Source organism: Thamnophis elegans, chromosome 2, assembly GCF_009769535.1.
Source record: "Thamnophis elegans isolate rThaEle1 chromosome 2, rThaEle1.pri, whole genome shotgun sequence".
Lineage (NCBI taxonomy): Eukaryota > Metazoa > Chordata > Lepidosauria > Squamata > Colubridae > Thamnophis > Thamnophis elegans.
In genome coordinates, this window is record NC_045542.1 from 169068338 (window position 1) to 169092213 (window position 23876).

Here is a 23876-nt window from a genome sequence, read left to right on the forward strand (position 1 = left end):
GGCAATTTTCTTCGCCCACAACTTGGGCAAAGAGCTAAAGGAGGGGAGGGAAACCTTTATTTATTGTGAGGCAAGCAGTCCAACAGCAAGACATTGCAAAATCCGTTACATCAAGGACCTGTATACAGGTGAGAAGAGGGCTGAGAAGTGTTAGGTAAGCTCCCCGTTGGGAGAGCGAGTGCCTTCAGAGAAGCGTTGTGAGAATTGTGTTGGAGAACACACAAACCAGCATACAGAGACACTGCAGTTTCAATAGGCTTTTATTTTCATGGAAATAGAGGTATCAGAGTCCATCAAACAGTCCAAGTCATACACGGGATAAGACAGTCAGTCCTCAATGTCTTTCAATTAAGGGATAATCCAAATAACATAGTCCAATATCATATAATCAGTTCAGTACTCAAAGTTGCTAGCAATTGCAAAACTTACAATAGCTCACGGCACTTTCTAACAGCCAGCTTCCACAACACTCAGATCAGATCAGCCAGCATCTAACAACAGAGAGCTAACAGTCAGTTCTGGTCCCTCTTATGGCCGATTGAGGAAAACAGCAACCAATCACATTTTACAGTATGATTTAAAGAAAACAGGTACAAACAGCATTGTTACATGATTTTATATATTGCCAACTCAACAGTTAGAAATTATATTCCTAACAAAAAATATCTACCTACCCCTCACATCCTGCACATGAACTGTTCAACTCCTCCCCTCAGGATGCTGCTATAGGGCATTGAATGCCAAGAGAAACAAACACAGTTGTGGTTTCTGACTTTATGCCATCACTCTGCTGAACACCTAATTCCCACAGAGCTTCTCTTATGTCTGTGGATATTTACCCATGTAGTAGAGCTTTATTACTATTAGCCTTCTCATCTTTTCTGCTGCCACCCTCTTATTAGTATCAGTATTATGATATTATTACTTGTTGTTTGTACACTGAGACTTTTGCACCAGAGACAAATTCCTTGCATGTCCATTCACATTTGGCCAATAAAATATTCTATTGAAAATATATATATATATATCAATGGGTTATGAGGAGAAACAAGGTAGTCTGGCTAGCAGGAGCATCCAGGGGGCAAATGACAGAGCCTACAAGGCATGCAGAAGAAAAAAGGCGGGAAAAACAATGGAAACTCCTTCTCCATATCCACAGCAACCAATCACAGTGCAGATTGCCTCATGCCAGCACCAGCCCTCTCTAACCAATCATCTAAATCTGTGTCTTCTGGCTCAATGCACAACCGCATTGGTCCAGCTACTACATTTAAATACCTTAACATTACATTAGTAACAGGCTGTTCAATGCATTTGGCTTCCACGTTGATTTGGCTTGTCAGAGAGTCACAGAGGTTGATCATAGGAGCCCAGGACTCTGCTTTTCCAGAACATTCCAGCCACATGGAGTGCTAAGAGTAGGCCTTTGGAGCATTTGAAGGCGGGCTCTGAAGGCAGATGGGGATGTACATTTAAAAGGGCTTTTTTTATTCCGCTTTGTCTGCTTTGTAAAAAGATTGTGGCAGAAGGCGGTCTGTTTCCGGCTTTGGGTAATTGTTGTCTCCAACCTTGGCTCTTGCTTGATGTCAAAGCCGATAATTTCAGGAACACAAGGTTGTGATATGTTCTTGCGGTTTTTCTTATAAACAAGCTATTCTCATTCCTAATATAACTGGCTATTGGTTTTAAGATGCTAACTTCTGTTTTCCTGTTAATGTGCACCCACCCACTTCCGATTGCACAGCAGAATAAAAGAACACAGTTTTAATCTGAGGTAGCTCCACCACCCTCCTTCCACAGAGAAAAAGTAAAGCAGCTTAAACTTTTGTCTGAGGTAGCAACCTCCCCACCTTCCCGCCTCCCATTGCAGTCAGAGAGACAGGCAAAGAAATGAAGACCAGAGAAAATGTTTCATGAGAATTCATATTCCTCACTCTCATCTCTTCCATCCACACCTGGGTCCTATCTCCTCTGATCCCCAGGGCCTCATCTGTGCATACATTCCATCGTCTGAGCCTTCATACTCATGAATGATGAGGCAGAGAGATACTTTGCTGGTGCCTAGCTGCTTGAGTTCTTTAGAGCAGGGCTCCCAAACCCCCGTCTGTGGAGCAGAACGCGGGCCACAACATGCCACGAACTCGGACACACAAATAAGCAAAGCCCCAACCACGAGATCCAGAGAGCAACCAAATTCACGCCCCCCCACCCCCTCGGTCCACGGAGAAACCTCCCTCCACGGAACCTGTCCCCCATGCCCCAAAAGTTGGGGGCCGCTGCTTTGGAGGTGTAAATAGTGCCTGAGGCTATTTATTGCTATCGCTGATGGAGACACCAAAGGAGAGGAATGGATTGTTTCTTATTTTCAGGGAAAATTTCCCCCCTTTTGATAGAGGCGTCTTTCTTGTTAATTCTTTTGAAGGGGAAATTCTTTGAGGAGGGGGCGTCTTTGGAGGGGGGGCTCCTTCTCACAGGATGATGGGGGATGTCTCGAACTCCCGAGGCTGCATTTATTATTTATTTATTTATTTATCATATGATGTTTATACATTGAGAAGCCAAGAGTTGTTTATTATTATTATTATTATTATTATTATTATTATTATTATTATTATTATACAATTGTATCACAGCGGCCAGTTGTTTCGCTGGATTTGGCATTGGTTACTAGTCGGAGCCGCTGGAGTGTCGGGGTAAATGATAGCGGGGTGGAATCGGGCTTTCTTTAAATCCTTCCCTTTCTCACCTGCCAGGCCTTCCCGCTTCTTTTCGCCTCCTTTGCTGCCTAGCAAGACAGAAACTGAGCCAAATTGGCGATTCTCAGCGTTAAGCGCCAGCCTTCCTCGCAGGCTCTGGGTGAGTCTCGCTGAGTCTTGCAATGGAGCGGGGAGGGGGTGGACAACAGAGAGGAAGTGGGGGGAGCGTTGTCCCGGACTGGCTCTCTTCTCTCCGAACTCCCTTTGCAGGAAAACGGCTTCCTTCCCTGGCGCTTCACCGAGGCTCCTTTGAGGAGGCCTTTTTCCGTTTGTATTTCTGAGTCAGCCTCCCCCCCTCCCCCGCCTCCTCAGTCCTGTCCAGACAAAGGCTGAGCTGTCAAGGGGAAAACCTGATTATGAGCATAGCTGCATTTATTAGAAACTGAACATATAGTGAACCATAAAGCATCTCACTGAGGATCCAGAGGTGTATTTCGTTAAGAGCATACGTACATAAAGCACTTACATCATAATCACGTTGCAATGAGGGTCAATCAGACAAGCAGTCCAAAGGGGCGGCTTGAGGCCAATTGGCCCCCCTCTCCCGTTGTCCAACTTTGTCTTATATATCTTGAAACCACAAAGCTCATGGCTTTCTTCACTGACATAGCAACTCAGTCAGTTGCCTCTCTTATTAAACAGAGTCATGCTGAGTTATCCTTTAGACATTTTACTGTCAATGCCTACTTCTCTATCCTCCCACAGCCTCAGCTCCCCTTGTTTAGGGAACTGTGATGTAGAGGAAGAGAAACTATACACCAAATCCCCAGATCAACTATCGTTTCTATTAGATGCACATGCTGATTATAAATGTCCCTTTATATATGCATCAGGTAATGAATGCTATATTGAACCCATCTCACCCCCCCCCCAAAAAAAACCTCTACTGTGCTTAGAAAGGCATGCAAAGAGGACAACAGCAACAATATTGTGGGTACTCATTATTTTCTCCTCACAGAGCCTCCCTGCAGATAGCTCCCCCCCATCAGAAAAGTCACTAGGGGAGGACTATGAGGAGGGTGGCATCTTCTGCCTGTGGTCCAGCTGCCCCGAGCTCCGAAATCCCCGAATCAGAACAGCCTGGAGGGAAGAGCTGGAGCTACAGATCTTCCCATTCCCAATTCCGCCCTTCACCCTCTTCCCTTTCCAGGCTCCCCCGGGCTCTTCCTGTCTACTTGGATCAGGTGGTGTCAGAACTCAGAGGAGGCTGTCCCTCTACCCCAGCATGCTCTGAACTGGATCCAGAAATAGCCTGACAATTGGTACAACAGAAAGAACAGAGGTATAATGTGTGTGTGTGGGGGGGGGGGGTTTTGAAACAACACAAATTACTGCCCATGCAAACTTCATTTGGCACCAGCTGAAGCTTCCGGATAATCTTCGAGGGCAGCCCTATACAGAGTGCTTTGCAGCAGTCCAACTAGGAAGTGAATGGCGCATGAGGGATTGTGCCGCTCAATTGGTAATGGCAACAATTAACACAAAGACAAATTCAACAAAAGCTGTTATGGGGAAGACACACACACCCATGATTCCTTAACACCGGTGGTGTGTTTTGGCCCTCTGAGCTTATGCCCAGAACCTGGACAGAGAGACCCAGGCCTTTGGCTGCTGCTGCTAAACTCTAGGTTGGTCAACAACAAGGAATTAAGAAGTCCTAGATCTGAATTCTTGGCTGGAACAAAGAGAGAAGAGGAGGGGAGCAGGAGGAGGAGACTGATGCAGGTCATTTGTCCCCCCCCCCCCTGGGAAAAGAGGCCAATTGGGGAAGGGGCTTAGACTCTTCTCTGCATTGAAATTTTGCCCCCCCCCTCCCACTGTCAGGGCCACCCAGACCCTGAGACCTCCTCCTGGCTGAAATCCTGGCCAGGGATTTCTTTGCCCAGATTTGGCTGCTACATCGTGTGCCCCCCCCCCTTTTTTTGAGGGTGAACCCCAGCTCCATGCCCCACACCCTTGTGATTCCTCCCAGGTTAGATTACTGCCATAGGCTCTCCTTTGGGCTCCCCTGGGAGACTGTGCAGAAACTGCACCTGTACAGGGGGAAAAAAAGCATTTCACACATGGGCTGGCAAGAGAGGGTGCAGCAACGTGGCTTCCTGCATTGGGGAGGGAAGGGGTTGCATGGCCTCCATTGGGGTCCTGGGGGCGATTCCAGGGGCTGCTTGGAACTGAGAAAAACACCCTGGCCAAGAGGGTCCACAGGCCCCCCCGCCCTCCAATGGGCTCCAGCTGGGTTTTTCTGTCCTGCTTATGAGTGCAGGAGGGGAGGGGCAGAGGCCCAGAAGTGGGGGTTTTTCCCCAAATCTCTGGCAAAATCCCCCAAGATCTGGTGAGCCCCTCCAGTCATCTTCCAAACTGTTCAAACCTACGGTTGCTATTCTCAGAAGCTCCGGAAACTAAACTCTTGTGGTTGCCCTCTTTCATTGCTGTTCAGGAGCCTCACTTGGTGGTTTCACCGTCTGCAATTAAACTGAATGACTGACTGTGGTTTGTCATGTTAAAAATCCTTGTTTTGTTTTTGTTTTGTCATGCTTTGTCCCTCAGTTACACCTGGACGCCTTTTCCAATGTGGGACTTTTTCTCTGTCAACCAGTCCTTGTGCAGAGACAATCAGCTTCCTTGGGTGATCCTCTCTTCGCTCATTGTCCTTTCAACGTTTTCACATCCCAGTCCTGGGACAGCTGCAGCCATGTCACTTCGCCCACAAAAATCATGCATTCCCAAGCACTGGAGTCTCTTTGGCCTGACAAACCTGCCCCTCAGGAATCCTGACCATAAGATCAGCTTGTTTGCAGGTCTTCTCCTTGACCCAGAACTTATCCAATTTTGGTGTAGGACAGCACAGAAAGAACAATTACAAGTTTAGAAAAGGATAAGCAAGACGTTGAAGGCAGGGGTGGGTTCCGGCTGCTGCTACTGCCAGTTCACTCAGATAAACTGTTTGGCTTCAATGGACTTACTTCAGAGGAGGAAATAGCAGCAGCTCAGGAGTCCAGGAAGAGTCCCTTAAGTGATCTTGGAAGTGCTAGAAAGGTCATAATCCCCTCCCTGAGGAAGATCTCTTTGCCATGTCACCTGGCAAAGGAAAGCTCTGATGGAAGGTGAAGTCCATGGAGGGAAATCACAAATCACACCTAGGAACAGACAAGAGCAGGGAGGAAGGCCTAGCGGTGATACCTGCTTCTTCTGCTCCTACTCAGAGTCAGAAGAGATACGAGGGGGAGGGAGGATGCAGGACGTGTCTCCTCAATCGAGTTTCACCCAAGTGCACCTCCGCACTTCCTGGTAGCTTCCTAAGCAAGAATTTAGAAGTGCTTTGCCATCTCTTCTTCCTGGACGGGCCTTCTGATTGGCTTGTTATTCTCTGACCCAGACAGACCCAGCTTAGCCTTTCAAGATTAGCCAAAGTTGCTGGTTCTTAGATCTGGCTAGGTTAAGATTGGGTCACAAATATTGTGACAGTTGCATTAAGAACAACTAAGCCCAGGTTATATGGGAGACACCATCTGTCTAGTTAGGACCAACAAAATTGCAAGTGGTTCAGGATAAATCCTTCTCCAGCTCAGGAAGGAGCTGTTACCCCCGAAATAACTAGCTGTTTTCTCTTTTTGCCACCTGTCAGGCTGGTGGAGGAAAAGATGCAAGAATCTTCCTCTATGAGGAAGTGACTTCCTGCTCTTATCAGACTTCTTCACAAGATAGTCTTTCTTCCTCTGTGTATGAGACTCAATCACTGTTGTTGCCGCAAACTAAATTAACATCAAGGTTGAGGGTGAGTGTTTCTGATTATTGTTGCTATTTAAGAGACAAAACTCTGCGCTTCCAATATACCTGAGAACCAAGACCATCAGGGTTGTTGGGGTTGGGGATTAAATTTTCCCAAGGTAATAATGTGGGATCGTTGGGTTCCTCTGATTGGCTGCTTTGCAGTGGAAGATCCAGTTCAGCTCAGCCTCCCTGGCCAATCAGCTCTGAGGGAGGAGAGAGAGACCGGGAAGAAACCAGGAACAGGAATTGGGGCACTCTGGGGAAATGGAGGACTTCTGGCCAGGAATGGCAACTGGGACTTTCTAGAAACAAGGCTCCCTGGCTATGATGAGCTGGAGGCACACGGGAACTTTGGGGGAGAAGTGAGGAGGCTCCACCAGCAGCTCTTGGTGCATAGGAATGTCACAATCCTTCCTTCCTCTTAACTGCTTCCCCTTGTGCCTGTAGGTGGGGGGTAGGAGAGAGCTGATGGGAAGAGAGAAGAAACACGTCCCCCCCCCCTGTAAATACGGGTATGACTTCCTCCATTTTTTTTCTCTTTGAAGCACAAGGCACCCTATGGACTGAAAAGGACTTGGACTGATCCAGAAATGCTGCCGTCCTTGTGCAGGCAAGAAGGAAAGCCGCCTCTAATGTGGAAAAGCTGGAATGGGAGAGACTTCTCCTGCTCAAGACCCAAAGAAAGACCATGGGCCGTAGTTTGAGGACCCCTGGTTTAATGCTATATAAAAAATGCAAATAATTTTTCTGTGGATCACCAAAATTTCCTCACGGACCACCTGTGGTCCACAGACTACCAGTTGGTGAACATTGCTCTAGGACAGGGGTCTCCAAACTCAGCAGCTTTCAGAGTTGCAGACTTCAACTCCCAGAAGTCCTGCTGGCTGAGGAATTCTGGGGGTTGAAGTCCTAGTCTTAAAAGTTGCCACCTTTGGAGAGCCCTGATCTAGGACAGCCATGAAGATGCTCTCTGCAGGACTGTCCTGGGGTTTTCCCACATTCTTTAAGTGTCTCTCTGTGCCTCCCCCACCCCCATCTCTGTGCTTGGAGGTTATGGCTGGGGGAGGGGGGGCATCCTCTTGTCCTTTGCTTCAGGCACTGTCTGGTATCACCATTCCTCTTTTCCAGCAACTTGCACATCAACACAATTTGACATGGGCCCATCCAAGGCTGCTTTTAGAACCCAGGAGAGGTCGGGATCCAATAAAGGTGATTAAGGTGACAGCTCAGAGGGCCCTATCCACTTCCTCAAGAGGCCCCAGCTCGCATGCATCCAGACCCCTTCAACAGACAATGCCACAGGCACCCCGGCCTTTGCTATTCAGTCCCAGTCAAGGTCAGAGCGTGTCTGAGCAACTTTATTAACCAGGGAGGCTCAGTAATTCCCACAGTGGCCCAATAGATGTTCTGGGGGCTCCTCCATAATCTGAAGGGACTGGGACTCTCCCTCAACAGGGCTGCAGGATGGCTGTCAGCAGGTGCAACTTCTACCAAAATTGGAGTGGGAGGAGAAAGATTTTTCAATGCTGAAGAGCGAATGGAAAACGTCCTTGTGTCCTTCGCTTCAAGCCCCTGGTCTCTTCAGCTGCCTTCTCTCTTTTTCCCAGCAGCTCTTGGGGGGGAGGTTAGCAACCTCGGATGGTGAAACTATCAGGTGAGGCTCCTGAACAGCCATGAAAGTCGCAACAGATGGAGAGAAACTGCAGGTGTTTATTTCTGGAGCTTCTGAGAAGAGCAATTGTTTGTTGAGCAACAGCTTGGAGGGTTGCTGGAGGGGCTAACCAGATCTTTGAGGGAGGGGCTTTGTCAGAGGATTGAGGAAAACCACCGTTTCTGGGCCCCTCCCATCCTGTATTCACAGCCAGGACAGAAAACCCAGCTGGAGCCCATTGGAGGGATGGTCCTGTGGAACCTCTTGTCCAGGGTCTTTTTCTCAGTCGCGAGCAGCACCTGGAATCGAACTCAGGACCGCACTGGAGGCCATGCAAGTTGCAACCCCCTCCCTTCCCAATGCAGGAGGCCATGTTGCTGCACCCTCTCATGCTAGGCTGTGTTTTTCTGTACAGGTGCCATTTCTGCACAGTCTTCCAAGGAAGCCCAAGGAAGAGCCCACGGAAGTCATCTAACCTAAGGGAATCCCAAGAGTGTGGAGCAAGGAACTGGGGCTCCCCCCCCAAAAAAAAGAGGGAGGCACATGACGTAGCAGCCAAATCTGGGCAAAAGGATCCTTGGCCAGCATTTCAGCCAGGAAGAGAGGTCTTAAGGTCTGGGTGGTCCTGGCAGTGGGAGGGGGCAAATTTCAATGCAGAGAAGAGTCTAAGCCCCTTCCCCAATTGGCCTCCTTGCGGGGGGGGGGCAACAGATGACCGGCCTCAGTCTCCTCCTCCTCTTCCTTTCTTCCCCTCCTCTCTCCTCCTCCTCCTCCTCCTCTCTTCTTCCCTCCTCCACCCTTATTTCCCCCCTTCTCCTCTTCTTCTTCCCTCCTTTCTCCCCACCCTCTTTTTTCTTCCCTCCTCCTCTCCTTCCCCCTCTTCTTTTCTTTCCCTCCTCCTCTTTTCTTTCCCTCTTCTTCCTTTCTCCCCCTCCTCCTCTTTCTTCTTCCCTCCTCCTCCTTTCTTTCCCCTCCTCCTGCTTTCTGCCCCTCTTCCTCTCTCCTTCCCTCCTCCTCCTTTCTTTCCCTCCTCCTCCTCCTCTCCCCTTCCCCTCCTCCTCGTCTCCCCTCCTCTTCATCATCAGCGCTTTAATGAAGAGGAACCAGGGCTGCCCCTGGCTGGGCTCCGTCAGCTTCAGGTAGCTCCTGGGGGAACCTGGCAGGGGAAAGGGTGAAGGCAGAATTAGGCGGGTCTGGATTGCACCTCTATTCCTCCCGCCCCGTATATTATCCTTCATTGTGGCAACAGCTTACTGAGTGTTAAGATCTTCCTTTTATGGCGCAGGTGTCTCTGCTGGGATGCTCTGCCAAAAAGAAGCCCCGGAGAGGGGAGGGGGAAAGGAATCCCTCCGGAAGAATTAGGAGGGCCCCGCTGTGGCTTGCAGCCACACAATAGCCGCAACCAGGTTAAACCTGGCTGTCCAAGCTCTTAAGGGGATCGCTGCGTGTTGTGGCTAAGTGAGGGTAGGAGCTTCCCTCTTCCGAAGTTTGTAACAAAAGCAGGGCTGGGGTTTTTCTTTTTCTTTTTTGTCTTCTGGGGTGGATTTTTTTTGGGGGGTGGGGGTGGGGTGGGGACGGGAAATTACAGCTCACCTCGGAGCGGAGGAAACTAGTCAGGCGCAGCAACTCTTGGCGGCGCTTTCAGTCTCTGGGTGCAAAGCGGGGTCTTCGGTCGCAGGCGCAAACGGGCTCGTTGTCGGAGGGCGATGGAGCTGCCCCGGGCGCCCCTCTGGCTCCTGTGGGCTGGGCTGGGGTCCTTCGTGCCGGGCAAGCCGCTGTGGTGAGTTTCTGGAAGGGTTTGCGAGCGGGTGGGAGGAGATTGAAAGCGAGAGGAGGGGGACGCCTGTCCCGCCTGGGTCTCTTCCTCCACATTCACCCTCCCTGGCAAGTTCCTTTCCCAGCGGGAAACGCCTCCCTTCCCTCGTCCTTCGCTCAGCCTCGTTCAAGAAGTTTGTTGTATTTTAATTTGCACTTCATTCATTTTTGTATCTGAGTAAAGAGCGTTCAAGATTCAAAGTGGCCCCAGCCGTCCAATTCGGATCGTCTGGACGGTCCAATCCGGACCTAAACCGTCCTGAAGAGACGGTGAAGCTAGGGGCAGATCCTGTGGTCCCAGAGACACCCGCAAAATCTCTGGTGACCCCCCTTGCCAGCGATCGTAAGTCAGCCCCCAGGCTGCTGAAACTGCTGACAGCTCCTACACGCAAGCGCAGGAGAGAAGCATGTCGTTTTGGTGAGAGTCTTTAAATCTTTTTTTCTATTGGAGAGAGAACACCCGAAATCTGGAAATTTAATTTAAAATAAAGGCTGACTGAAGAGAAAGCGGCGTATTTAAGACGACCAATTGAAGATTTTCTTTTCCCCCTTTTTATTTCGGAAGCCAGGCTGGACTTTAATTGCAGTTGAATGTGGATTGGCTTATTGCGCTTTTCCTATATTCCCTTTTCCTCTTTTTTTTTGGCTTTCCTTTTTGTATTTTCTATTCTTTGTTTTTTTTAAAAAAGTTAAAGGCAGAGTGGAAAAAGACAAGGATTGAGAGAGCTGATACAGTTAACACTGCCACCTAGTGGACCTGAAACATTGTTTACTATCTGACTTGTTTAGAGAGAAGCTGTTCCCTTGAAGGCTATTGGTTAAGAACTGATAGGGGCAGGAACAATGTTCCCTCTAATTTTTTTTCAGTGTGTGCGGAAAAGTATTTGAGCAGCACATTTTCATGCCTGAGCACCTGAATTTTTTTCACAGATGTTTCACAGAGCAATTGATTTATAGGATCCGAATTGGAATGGAGAAAAATGGTTTTGTGTGTGTGTGTGTGTGTGTTTCAGTGAGCGAGGGATCCAGTAAGGGAACTGCGCCTATTTAGGAAAGAAGATAAATTATTGCAAACATGATCAATCGAAGATAAGTATGGGGACAGGTTGGGCAGTAGAGAGAAAATGATAAAAGAGTGGGAGAGAGGAAGAAAAAAAGAGGGAAGAGAGACAGAAAGAGACAGAGAAGGACAGAGAAAGTGACAGAAGAGTGGGAAAGAAGGAGAGACAAAGAGAGACAAAGAGAAAGAGGGTGAAAGAGACAGAAAGAGACAAAGAGGAGAGAGAAGGGAGAAGGAGAGAGAAAGTGACAGAAGAATGGAAAGAGGGAGAGGATGCCAAGGCTGCAGGGCTCCCGCTCCTCCTTCTGTGACATTGGCCTCGGGAAGTCCGTAGCGCGGTCTAGAAGGGATGCCGCAGACTGGGCGACGATGGGTGCAGAAAGCCAGCCTGGATCCTGGAGACAGCGAGTGAAAATGGTCCCCTGGGAGTTTGGGTCCCGCTTGAACCTTCATCCTTTGGCCGCACGGCGGGAGGGACCCACTCAGGATCCTTTCCCTTTCCCTCCCTTTTCTTCGGTCTTTCCTCTGGTTATAAATGCAAGAATACATTTCCATTCACCCAACGCGGCTGAAAATCGAAGTGAAGGAAGAGGCTGAAACACCCCCCTTACTCCCCTCGGAAGAGATTGCGGAGGTGCCAAGATCCCCTTTTCCCTCCTCGGAGGATCGAGGAGGATCCGGCTCAGTTCTTCCTCCTCCAGGGCCCTGGAATGAGCGCAAAGGAACACAGCGCTGTTTTCTCTCCCTCAAACTTTACGGACAGAAGGCGTAGCTGTCCTGGGTGGATTTTTGTGATCTTTTCAGTCGCTGAACGCAAACTAGTGGCTCTGGTCGCAGGTGCAAAAGGCCTCCCTATTCGGGCGGGGGGGAGACGATGCCGCTGCGCCCGGGACCCCTCCTGTCCCTCAGGGCGGCGCTGATGTCTCTCTTGCGGGGCAGGGGGTTGCGGTGAGTTCCTGGAAGTGAGGAGGTGGGGGGGGGAGATAGCCAGGGTCGGCGTTGGGTCCTTCTCCCTGCCTCCAGCTCTTTCCCCAGAAGGAAACGTCTTCTTTCCTCCGCGTTACGCTGAGCCTCATTTAAAGGCTGCGGTTTTGAGCTCAGGCAAGATGGAAACAAAGGGAGCCGGGGTTGCACAGAGCTTCTTCAACTCTGACAGGATTGTGGGGAATGGGAGGATTTATATTCCTTGCGGACAGCTGGGCATTTGCATCCCCCACTTCCTCCCTCCTCACCGTTGCAGCTATTGCTGGTCCAACACTATTTTCCTCCCCTGGGGTGGGGGCTCCTCTCATCCATCCAACTCCCAGCCGCCCCCTTTCTGGTCTTTGCCCGCTTCCCTCTTGTTTCCTCCTTCGCAGGGCTGGTGGGTCCTCCGGTACTCAGGAGGACAGAGTTGTCTCCTCTGCTCCGCCCCAATGTTCCCGTGGAAGGCGTCTCACAAAAACCCCTGGGCGGCAGTTGGAAACTGCTGTGCGGTGTTTTATTGCCACGTGAGCTGCCGCGCACCCGCGCACCTTAGAGGGAACAGTGGGCAGGAACACAGTTGTTTGTTTATACAGCTGTGGAAACTTTCAGTATCTGGAAACCTACTTTGGAATAAACAGAAGCTCTAAGGAAAAGCTCAGAGTGACCTTGGAAAGACTTTAATCTTTAAAAAAAACTTTTGATTTTTTTTCCTCTTGTTTTGGTGGAAACTGGAAAAGAAGAACTATTGGCACAACTACTGGACGCACCCATAATTGAGATTGAAAAAATAGAAGGAGCTTTAGGCGGAATTGATAAAGAAGAAGGCACGGTGGGTGGTGTAAACCCCAGAGAACAACGAGAACCCAGATCTACTGGAGCTATAAATCCTGTATATAAAGTATAAACATGGAGGGGAAAAAATGGTCACAATCAATATTAATGGACTTAACTCAGCAATTAAAAGAAAGAAAATATTTCACAAATTAGAAAAGCTAAACTTGACATAATCTGCCTACAAGAAGTGCATATTCAAAAGAGATATGAACACCTACTAACACAACCAAAGCTTGGAAAAATGTTTACTACATTGGCGAACTGTAAGAAAAGAGGAGTGATCTTCTACATTAAAGATAAAATTTCAGCGAAACTAATTTATGCAGATGAAGAGGGAAGAATCTTGATGGTGGAAATTATGGATAATATAAAAAAATACTCTTAATCGCAATTTATGCACTCAATGAAAAGCAAGATGAATTTTACAAAAATTCCACAAAAAAAATTCTGACTTGGACTATGTTGATATTTGTATGATTGGACATTTCAATGGCATTGTAGACCAGAACATGGACTACAAAACACACAAAAGAACGAAGTTAAATAGAAAATTGCTTCCGAATCCTTTTTCAGGATGATAGATGAAATAAATTTAAAGGATATTTGGAGAGAAAGAAATAGTACAAAAGAACAATATTATTCAAATAGATATTCATCATTTTCCAGAATTGATATGATATGGGCCTCAACAGAACTGATTTGTAACGTACAAGAAGTTGAGATTGAAACAAGCTCCTGAGCGGATCATAATCCAATCACAATCAAATTTCTCTTTGTACTTCTGTATTTTAAATTTTGATAAATTAAGAAAAAATACTAAGAAAAATAATAATCCATGGCTCCTGTGGGACAGTAGCCTTTGGGGTTTAATTTGTCATCAATTCTGAATGAACTCCTGAGCAAGAAGTACAAGTCAAAAGAGAATGTTTAGGTTTGGCCCAATTCCAGTGTATTGTACCTTGGTCCCCTCCACCCCCCACCCAATAAGGGATGTGGTGGCTCAGTGATGCTGAGCTTCAAAAGAGAATGTTTAGGTTTGGCCCAATTCCAGTGTATTGTACCTTGGTCCCCTCCACCCCCCACCCAATAAGGGATGTGGTGGCTCAGTGATGCTGAGCTTCAAAAGAGAATGTTTAGGTTTGGCCCAATTCCAGTGTATTGTACCTTGGTCCCCTCCACCCCCCACCCAATAAGGGATGTGGTGGCTCAGTGATGCTGAGCTTGTTGATCAGAAAGATGGGCAGTTCAGCACTTTGAACTGCACATAATACATCCTGCCCATAGGCCACAAGTTTGACAGCTAAAAGTTTCCAGTTCTGTGTAAATGTTTGAGCCAGGAGTGAAAGTGAAAACAGAATGTTCCGAGTTCTGTTTTCCTCCTCCGACTCCTCCCCACTCCTACCAGGAGAAAGGCTGAGCCTCCCTCCAGTCTAGCTCCCTCCTGATCAGGAAAGTCTCCCCGGGAGGCCTGTGACCAAGAATGGCTTCTTCTGGGTGTGGTGCAACTTCCAAGGATCAGGAAGTCTCCCTACTCAGGTGAAACTCCAAGCAGCTCCTGTCCTGCTGTTCTTCAGGCCATGGCCATGTGGGGTCCAATGGGGTCAGGCCCAGAAGCAGTCGAGTGAGCCCTGAGGGTCCCCTCACCTGAGGTGGCCATGTCCAGTTATTTCCCAAGTCAACCAAGAGTCCCTAGGGTCTCCTTTGGCCACTTTCCAGGATGACTGGAATCATCCAAAGTAGAGCAGACAGTTGGCCTTCTGTTTGAGAGCTGTTTTCATGAGAGCATCGAGGGAGGAGCTGGAGCTGCAAACCCTCCTAATTCTGTCCTTCACCCTCTTCTTCTTCTAGATTCCTCCAGGCACTCCCTATGCCATTCCTACCTGGAGATATCAAAGCCCAACCAAGGGCTGCCCCAGTTCCTCTCCGTGATCCACCTGGATGATCATCCCATTGCTCGATATGACATCCTCAATGGGACGACAGTTCCTCTGGTGCCCTGGATGGAGGCGGAGGAGGTGAAGATACCTGAGAGGATGTTCAGAGCTGACCTGGAGTGGTTATCAAACCGCAACCCCCAGACTGGAGGTGAGCAGAGGCAGAATTGTCTTCAAGCCCCAAATTCTCTCCCAAATCTCACCTTCCCACCTCTTGTCACTTTGGTTAATGGGAAAAGAGGCAAGTAGGCAAAGAACAGAAAATGGGGGGCTGGGAGCTTAGGGGGTTGAGATAAACCCTGTGCCAAAATTCTGACTAATGAATCCAACCAAATCAGAATTCTGAGACTGGAACCTTCCTCAAAGAACTTCTTTATCGGCTACCACATATCGGCATGAGTAAAAGCAAAAGCAACTCTAAATGTTTCCCACGGTTTCAGTATAAATAAAAGAGTAAATGATTCCCCCCCCCCAAGTGTCACGTGTCACATTGGCCAATTCAGTTAATTGGAGAGCTTTTAGGTCACTCCTCTCCGTCTCCCTCCGGGACCTCTGAAAACGATCTTGGTTCCTATGGGACAATTGCCATATTTTTCGGCGTATAAGACACACCTTTTTCCCTCAAAAAAGAGGCTGAAAATCTGGGTGCATCTTATGCACTGAATACAACATTTTTTGCTTCCCGAAACCCTGTCCCCTTCAACCAAATCGCCTTGCATAGCCTCTAGGAAGATTCCAGAGTGCTCCTGGGGGCTGTGGAGGGTGGAAATGAGAGAACATTGGGTCATTTTGCTCAATTCCCCCCCCCCCAGCCCCTAGGAGCACTCTACAAGGCTCCTAAAGGCTATTCATGCCCTTAAAAAAAATACAGGGCCATTTTCATGAAAAACATGCCGTTTTTGTGAGGTCTGCAGAGTGCAAAAACTTTTTTTTTTATTTGCCTCTTCAAAATCTTGGTGCGTCTTATACGTTGGTGTGTCTTATACTCCGAAAAATACGGTATGTGTTATGTCTGGTCTGGACTGGAGTGACATTCCAAACCTCTCCCTCCCCCTCATTCCTGTGTGGCAACTGAGAAATGGAAAAATGGCTGCTGCCAGATTTTGGTAATTGACACTCCTTCCCAAGAAGGGACAATATTGTCTCTGCCCTTGACCACCAATGGCTGTAAGGAGCATGAGGATGGGAGATCCTTTCCTGCAAAGGAAAGAAAACAGCCTCCCCTCCCCAAGATCTTCTCTGTGTCTCAGGGTTACAAGTAGCACCCCCAACAAAAGAAGACTCCAAGGCCAGAAGTTCCTCAAAGTTCCATTTTATTAGAGATGTCATATTGGCACATCTGGGGAAACCCAAATTGGAAAGCTTCCAGGTTTTTCCCACCCAAAGGAAAGTCCCAGTCCCTGCCCCAGCATCCACATGTCCATCACATGGTCCAATCAATGCACCGTCCCAACTGGAGATGCCTCCCAGCCACACCACTCCAGGGGCAGGGCAAAATGTCCTTGACTCTCTGAGAAAGGAATGTTATTATGGCTAGATATCTCCCCTACTCCATGCAATCCCCCCTCCCAGTTTCCCACAGCACAAAATGTGGCAGGCCTGAAAATCCAAAGCAAAAGATGGCTTCCAGGACAGACTCTTATGGTCTTCATGATCTTCTAGAAGACTTAGTGTAGGCCCAGATCACAGAAAAGATCTCCCACCATTGAAAAGAAGAGGAGAGGCAAAATCTGTTTCCCTCCCCTGGTGGGATGGGTGGGAAGTAGACACGTCAATCGTTTTGGGCGGAAGGTCTCTAGGGAGAGGAACTCTGGATTTTTCTACACCTTCTCTGTGCATTTCAGGGCTTCACACCTGGCAGCTGGCTTTGGGCTGTGAGCTCATTGAAGACGGGAGCAAAGGAGGGTTTTTGCACTATGGCTATAATGGGATGGACTTCATCAGCTTCGACAAGGAAACCCTCAGATGGGTGACAGCTCAGCCCCAGGCCCAGAAGGTCAAGGAGGAGTGGGAGGAGGATCCAAGGTGGTCCCAGGGAATCAAAGACTTCCTGGAGAAGACCTGCATTTTGTGGCTGCAGACATACCTGCCCCACCAGAAGGAGGCTCTGAAGAAGACAGGTGAGTGGCCAAATGGGCTCAGATTGTGCCATTTTTTTCTAGGCCTCCACATCTTCCCCTCCTCAGGTTTATTCTCTACACAGCCAAGCCACCCTTCGTGTGCCTGGCAAAAATAGAACTATTTATTTATTTAGTGGATTTATAGGCCGCCCAATCCCGGAGGACTCCAGGTGGCTTACAAAACGAAAGAAAAGTAATTAATAAAAAATATAAAGGAAAACACTTTAAAACATCACCCATGCACCCAATCTAATAGGGGCAGGACCTCAGTAATGAGGTCAACAGCCCCAGGCCTGCCGGAATAGCCAGGTTTTAACAGCTTTTCGGAAGGCCATGAGAGTGGGCAAGGTCCGGATCTCTGGGGGTAGTTCATTCCAAAGGGCCGGAGTGGCCACAGAGAAGGCCCTCCTCCAGGGAGCTGTCAGCCGACACTGCCTGGCTGACGGCATCTGAAGGAGGCCCACCCTGTGGGATCTCACTGGCCATTGGGAGGTATGCAGCAGTAGGCAGTCTCACAGGTATCCTGGTCCTAAGCCATGTAGGGCTTTAGAGGTAATGACCAGCACCTTGAATTGCGTCCGGAGACCAATAGGAAGCCAGTGCAGCTCGTGGAGAATAGGTGTAATGTGGGTGTATCTTGGTACACCCAATATCACTCGTGTGGCTGTGTTCTGGACCAGTTGTAGTCTCCAAACGCTTTTCAGGGGCAGCCCCATGTAGAGCGCATTACAGTAGTCTAGTCTTGAGGTGACGAGGGCGTGAGTGACCGTTTGAAGTGCCTCCCGATCCAAATAGGGCCGCAACTGATGCATCAGGTGAACCTGGGCAAAGGCCCCCCTGGTCACAGCCGACAGATGATGTTCCAATGTCAGCTGTGGATCCAGGAGGACCCCCAAGTTGCTGGGAACTGGGAACTTGCCAAAACAAACTAGGGGAATTTACCACAGTAGGGAAAAGAAGTACCAAACCTTCACCCCTCAAAAAACAAGTTCTTCAAAGAAAAAGAAAAGGAAGCCAAAGGAGCAAGATATTAGGGCTGAGATCCAATCCTTTTTTCATGAGGAAATCTAATTTTTGCATCCTGCATTTGTGGCAGAATCAAAAGCTGATTGATTCTCTTCCCAGTTTCCACCTTGGACAACAAATTCAGTTTAGGGTGTCAAAACTGAACTCAAAGCCCAAGCATTACAATTACTTTGGTCAGAGTGAGAACTTTACCCCCAACTCCATGTGTCCCTTTCAAAAATGAATCTAAAGAGTTCAGTGTCCCAGTGGTTCAGGAGAGGAGAGGGGGCAGAGGGAGAGGATGGGCAAAGGAGATCTTCTTCCCACTTATTAAATCGCCTTGACAGAAACTCTAGAAATCCCAGGAACTTTGTTGTTACTCTTTCTTCAGAGCCCCCAGTGGGGAATGTGACTCGCAAGGTGGTGGATGACAGCCTGGAGGTCCTCATCTGCCAGGCCTTTGGCTTCTACCCCAAGGAGATCAGGAGCACCTGGATGAGAGACGGAGAGGTCTGCCAGTATGAGACCCTCCATAAGAATGTGGCCCCCAACTCAGATGGGACCTATTATGTCCAGCTCAGCATTGATATCGACCCCAAGGAGAGGAACCGTTTTCAGTGTCACCTGGAGCACGAGGGCTTGCAGGAGCCCCTGGTCTTGGCCTGGGAGGAGGAAACAGGTGAGAGGCTCAGCATTTGCAATATGTCATCTCATGGTGAGATGGGTGGCATATAAATTTATTAAATAAAATACATCAATAAAAATAAATGTGGAAGTAGATTGTTCACCATTGTAGGATGGTTCAATCAATGCCATTTTCAGCAGGGGAGGTTGGCTCTTTGTCAGCCCAACAAGGGAGACCAGAATTAAAAAAAAAACAATGCCAGGTACAATCTGTCAATCTGAAAATGCTTCTGCCTCCCTCCATTTATCTTCAGGTGATCTTGAGAATGGCCTGTTTGACATGTCTACTTAAACTGATTTCTTGGCCCAGGCTGAAATCTCCTCCTTATCTGCCTTCTCCCTTGGTTGTGGCTCCTCCTTTGCCCCTTCAAGGCCATTTGCTCTTTCCTCTTCAGCCTCAGGGTCATGGGGGGCTTCCTTCAGGTGGAGACATTGCATGAAAGCCAGTTCTTGTTGGGAAAAGTTTCCATTGCTCAGCATCTCCATGTCAGGGAAGTCAGAATCTGTCTAATCAGAACCATGTTTCTCTTTCTTTAGATATGTTGCTATTTCATTCGGTGGGAGTTGTGATGATCATAATCTTGGGAGCTGTGATTCTCTTCCTGATCTGTAAGTGAAATGCATCCATTGACACCCCTCCCACAAGTCCTGTGTCTTTCTGTGCTGATTGAGCTCATGTAGGTGGGAGAGGGTCTCCCTGAGAGTTGCAGCCAGGTTCCCCACAAGCAACATTTTGAATGAGAGTCAGAAAGGAAGGAGAAACAAGGCAGCCATTTTTCTACTTCCCGTAAATCTCAGAATGTTCCACCTTCCTGTTGTCTGGAAGGAAGCCTCTTTGGCCTTAATAGACGTCCTTCAAAGGAGCAAATATCAGGGGCTCAAGAATCAAAGAAAAGTCCCATAAATGATCTGGAAAGTGCTTGAAAAACAATAATCCTGACCCTGATAAAGATCAGGGAAGTTCTGGTGGAAGGTGGGGGCAATGGAGGGAGGGGCCTTGTGTCCTCTTCCCCTGCTTGCAGTCACACCTGGGGACAGACAACAATAGGAAGGAAGCCCCAGTGGTAAAAGCAGCTGCTGCTGCTTCTTCTGCTCCTACTCAGAGCAAGAGACGTGAGAGGGAGCAGGGATGTGGGGAGGGTCTCCTCGGTTGAGCTTCACCAAGTGTGAGTCAATAAATCCATGTTATTTTTTCAGAAATTGTCCCATTTCCTCCTTCCAGGATGGGCCTTGCTTGTGATTTCTCTTGCTTGCCAGCTAGTCTCAGGTGCAAGTGCTAAACCAATCAGACCCACCTTAGCTTTTCAAGACCAGACAAGGTTGCCAGATCTTCAGTCTGCCTAGGTTGGGACAGGGGTTTTGGAGTAGAAATCAAAACAAATGTTATGAGAGTTGAATTAAGAGCTGCCATGTTTGGATTACATGGGGAATACCATCTGTCTTGTACCAATTCCCAAAAGTCTAACATCCTTGCTTAAAAGCAATTGATGGTGGCCAAGGTCCTATCAGGATAGGTTGGGATTGGGGTTTTGGAGTAGAAATCAAAACACACATGGTGGGAGCGTCTTCTCTCTTGGACCGAAAACAGAATTCCCAGAGGTTTAGCATCATTGAATAAAAGTCAGTGATGGTTTAGTTAGAAACCCCTACTGGGAACAGCCCTGCTGGGCAGCTTTAAATGGCTTCACTGGTGTTGGAGAAACAGGACTGTGACGTCCTATAGGAGCTCTAATGGGAACACGGACAGTTTCAACTTGATCATTTCTCAATGTTCCCTCCAGTTCCCCATGGTCAGCACCTCTAGACAGCCAACAATTTTGTCTTTCATTTATAATAAGCAAATCAAGATGCTGAGTTACAATCCAGGCAGTTTTACCACCTGGCCCCCTTGGGGTCTTCAGCTTAAATCCATCTCAGGCAGGAACTGATGCTCCAGAAATAAACTAACTGTCTTCTCTCTTTTCCATCTATTAGGCTGCTGGAGGAAAAACAGAAAAAATCTCCCTCAGACAATGACAACTTGCCTCAATCACCTTTCTTTAGAAAAACGTTTTTCTTCCTCTACTTTTACCACTGAAGATGGGATTCAATCACAGGTGATGTTCCCACCCAAAATGACATCGGAGGTGAGCCTCACTATTGCTGAAGTCTATTTAAGAGACAAAACTACTACTACTACTACTACTACTACTACTACTACTACTACTACTACTACTACTACTTCTTCTTCTTCTTCTTCTTCTTCTTCTTCTTCTTCTTCTTCTTCTTCTTCTTCTTCTTCTTCTTCTTCTTCTTCTTCTTCTTCTATATCTGTCATCAGACGTTGGCGATCATGTTGGTGATCGTATTTTTATCAACAGATGCATGAAAAAGTGCTGTTGTGTTTTGTCCAAACTGGTCCCTTAGATTTTGAAGCCATGATGTTCTTCTTCTGCCTGGACTTCATTTGCCTTCAATCTTTCCCTGGAGGATAAAGTGGAGGATGCCGTATGTTTCTGGGTGTCGCATCACATGACTGAAACATTCTAACTTTCGCTTTTTAATTGTTTTGATGATTTCCCTTGGCTTTCCCAGGCAGCTTATCACCTCCTCATTTCTGATTTTAGACAAAGCCTGGGGCTTGGAGAATATCTGAGAGCCAACACCTTCAGGATAGTTGTGGTGGGGAATCCATCCTCAAAGTCTTCCCAAGGCAGCCATGGAGGGATGGTGGGATGTCTGGGGCCCCTCTGGGGCTCAGCCTCTTCTCTTGGGGACCCTCTGATCTGGTTGCAATACAAGGGGAAATCAGTCAAAGCTCAGCTCCTCTGGCCCTCCAGCTCCAAGGAAGGAGAATGAGACAGGAAAAGGGCTAGGAACAAGAAGTGGGGCACCCTGGGAAAATGGGGGATTTCTGTCCAGGAAGGACTGGAGTGGAGGGGGAGAAAGAGAAGTTGGACTGGAAAAACAGGGGGAAGCTGTCTAGGATAAAGGCTTCTTGGTGATGATGAGCTGGAGGTATAAGAGAGACAAGAGGAAGGAAACACTGGTGGGAGAAGTGATGACCCCTTCCTAGAAATTCCTCTCTCTCAGGGAGGACCTGTTTATATGGAGGGGCAGTGCAAAACTTTCTCCTCTTTGATTTCTTCCTTCCCTACAGGGTGGCTGTGGTGAGAAGACAGAGCTAAGGGAAGGTAAGAAAAGACTTCTGAAGGCTTCCCCAGATGCCTATTCAGACAAGGTGGAAGGAGCAGCTCTGGAGATTTCAGAGGAGGGATCAGAGGAACGTCTGGAAGATGCTGATGCCCCGAAGCCAGGAATGGAGGGGCTGGAGGAAGAAGTGAGCCCAGGAACTTCAGAAGGGCCCTCAGAGGAACAACCAGTGGAGCACCTGGCTGGAGAGGAAAGGGGAGAGACGCAGCTGCAGCTGGAGGGCTCACAGACCCAGCCAGAAGCCCAGGATGGAGAAGGATTTTGCTGCAGCTTATCAGAAAGGATGAGAAGAACCTGTTGAGTAGGACTGAACGGAAGGAGGCGCAATGGAGGTCGGTCCATTGCCTCTTTCCTCCTAAGGAGTAATACTAGCACACCCCTCCTTAGTCCAAGATTTGCACAATGTAGTGTTAGAAACAACCACACATTTTTCCCTGCCATGCAGGTACTGTCACTTTGTGGCTGCTGTTTACATGACTTCCAGCCTGCACTCCATGTGACCTCCGTTTGGACTTCAGATATGCTTTTCAGACTTTGGCCTTGCACTTTGCCTTGGATTTGGGTGTGGATTCTGAACTATGCCTGGATTTTGGTGTGTGTGTGTGTGTGTGTGTGTGTGTGTGTATTTGGGGACTTTTTCATTTCCCTGGCATCTTTGCAACTCTCAGCCAAGCTGAGCAACCTTGCATTCAGTAGAATTTTGCCATTGGTGTGAGTGGGACCTGGGGAATATTATCAGGGCTTTCACCCTCATTTTTTTGGACATGACTAAAGTTAAACTCAGATAATCTCAGGGCCAAATAGACCCTTGGACAGTGGCCAGGGAGGGTGTAGTTTCCTTTTGTTACTTTTCTTTTCTCCACTAAAAGCAAACCCTCTTTTTTATGGGGGAGGGGAAGGCAACCACTCTGGTTTCCTTAAGAGAAAGGCAGGATGTGGGTTGAACTCCTTTCTACGTGCTGGAACTGCTTCCCAGGTCAGCCTCTCATTCTGATTGTTCCTGGTGGTCTCCCATCCCATCCCATGGAAAGAGAAAGCAGGGCAGCCCTCCTTACTTGAGGGGCCCATGATCTCTCCAGAGGAGCAGTGACATGCAGTCAGGGGAGGCAGGGGAAGGATACTGCAAAATCTCCATTCCCTCTCCACTCCAAACAAACAATATTGCAAAATCTCCATTCCCTCCCCACTCCAGGGAAAGGATACTGCAAAATCCCCATTCCCTCCCAACTCCAGGGAAAGGATACTGTAAAATCTCCATTCCCTCCCCACTCCAGGGAAAGGATACTGCAAAATCCCCATTCCCTCCCAACTCCAGGGAAAGGATACTGTAAAATCCCCATTCCCTCCCCACTCCAGGGAAAGGATACTGCAAAATCCCCATTCCATCCCCATTCCAGGGAAAGGATACTGTAAAATCTCCATTCCCTTCCCACTCCAGGGAAAGGATACTGCAAAATCCCCATTCCCTCCCAATCGGCTGGGACTCAGGAGGCAGAGAATAGATGGGGGTGGGGCCAGTCAGAGGTGGTATTTACCAGTTCTCTGAACTACTCAAAATTTCTGCTACCGGTTCTCCAGAACTGGTCAGAACCTGCTGAATATCACTTCTGCTGCTAAACTACCTGCCCCATGGTTCCCTAGTGCCCAGGAACGCCCAGCCACTAGCTCTGAAATTGGAATCACCAGAGCAGGCAGGATTGTTAGGGTTCCAGACTCATTTTGGCCCCACAATGAATGTATTTCCACCACTATGTGAAACCACTGTCAACCTCACACAACCTCACCACTGGAATGGGACCAACGGTAGCCTCCCCACCCTTGGTGTTGGGCCATCTGCACTCCAGAGGCTGGACAGTGTGAAAAACAGCCCCAGCGGCTCAATCGGAAGTTTGTGAACCAAGAAATAAAGCCTATTGATCTATTAGACCCAATAAGTCCTATGGATGACAGAAGGTCCCAGAAGAAAGAAATATGAAGCAAGGTTTTCAGCTAGGATGATTTCAAAATTTACCAGAAATATTTGTAATCCTGCTGAACCATTGCTAATTGTGAAATACCATATTTTTCAGAGTATAAGATGCACTGGAG

General features: G+C 48.2%; 1 protein-coding gene across 1 annotated transcript; it reads left to right on the plus strand.

The window, feature by feature from the left end:
- Nucleotides 1-9793: 9793 nt before the first annotated feature.
- On the plus strand, nt 9794-22931 carry LOC116503389 (major histocompatibility complex class I-related gene protein-like). Its single transcript, XM_032209782.1, has 7 exons — nt 9794-9958; nt 14702-14938; nt 16632-16907; nt 18304-18591; nt 19134-19205; nt 20571-20722; nt 21736-22931. The coding sequence occupies exons 2-7, from the start codon at nt 14854-14856 to the stop codon at nt 22087-22089; spliced, it is 1227 nt and encodes a 408-aa protein (XP_032065673.1). The 5' UTR covers nt 9794-9958; nt 14702-14853; the 3' UTR covers nt 22090-22931.
- Nucleotides 22932-23876: the final 945 nt, after the last annotated feature.

Bases quoted from the DNA above. Each gene is read 5' to 3' on its own strand.
- LOC116503389 (XM_032209782.1), top strand. From the start codon at position 14,854: ATGGAGGCGGAGGAGGTGAAGATACCTGAGAGGATGTTCAGAGCTGAC. The intron at 16,908-18,303 runs GTGAGTGGCCAA...CTCTTTCTTCAG, and splicing joins GGAGGCTCTGAAGAAGACAG to AGCCCCCAGTGGGGAATGTG. The intron at 20,723-21,735 runs GTGAGCCTCACT...CCTTCCCTACAG, and splicing joins CACCCAAAATGACATCGGAG to GGTGGCTGTGGTGAGAAGAC.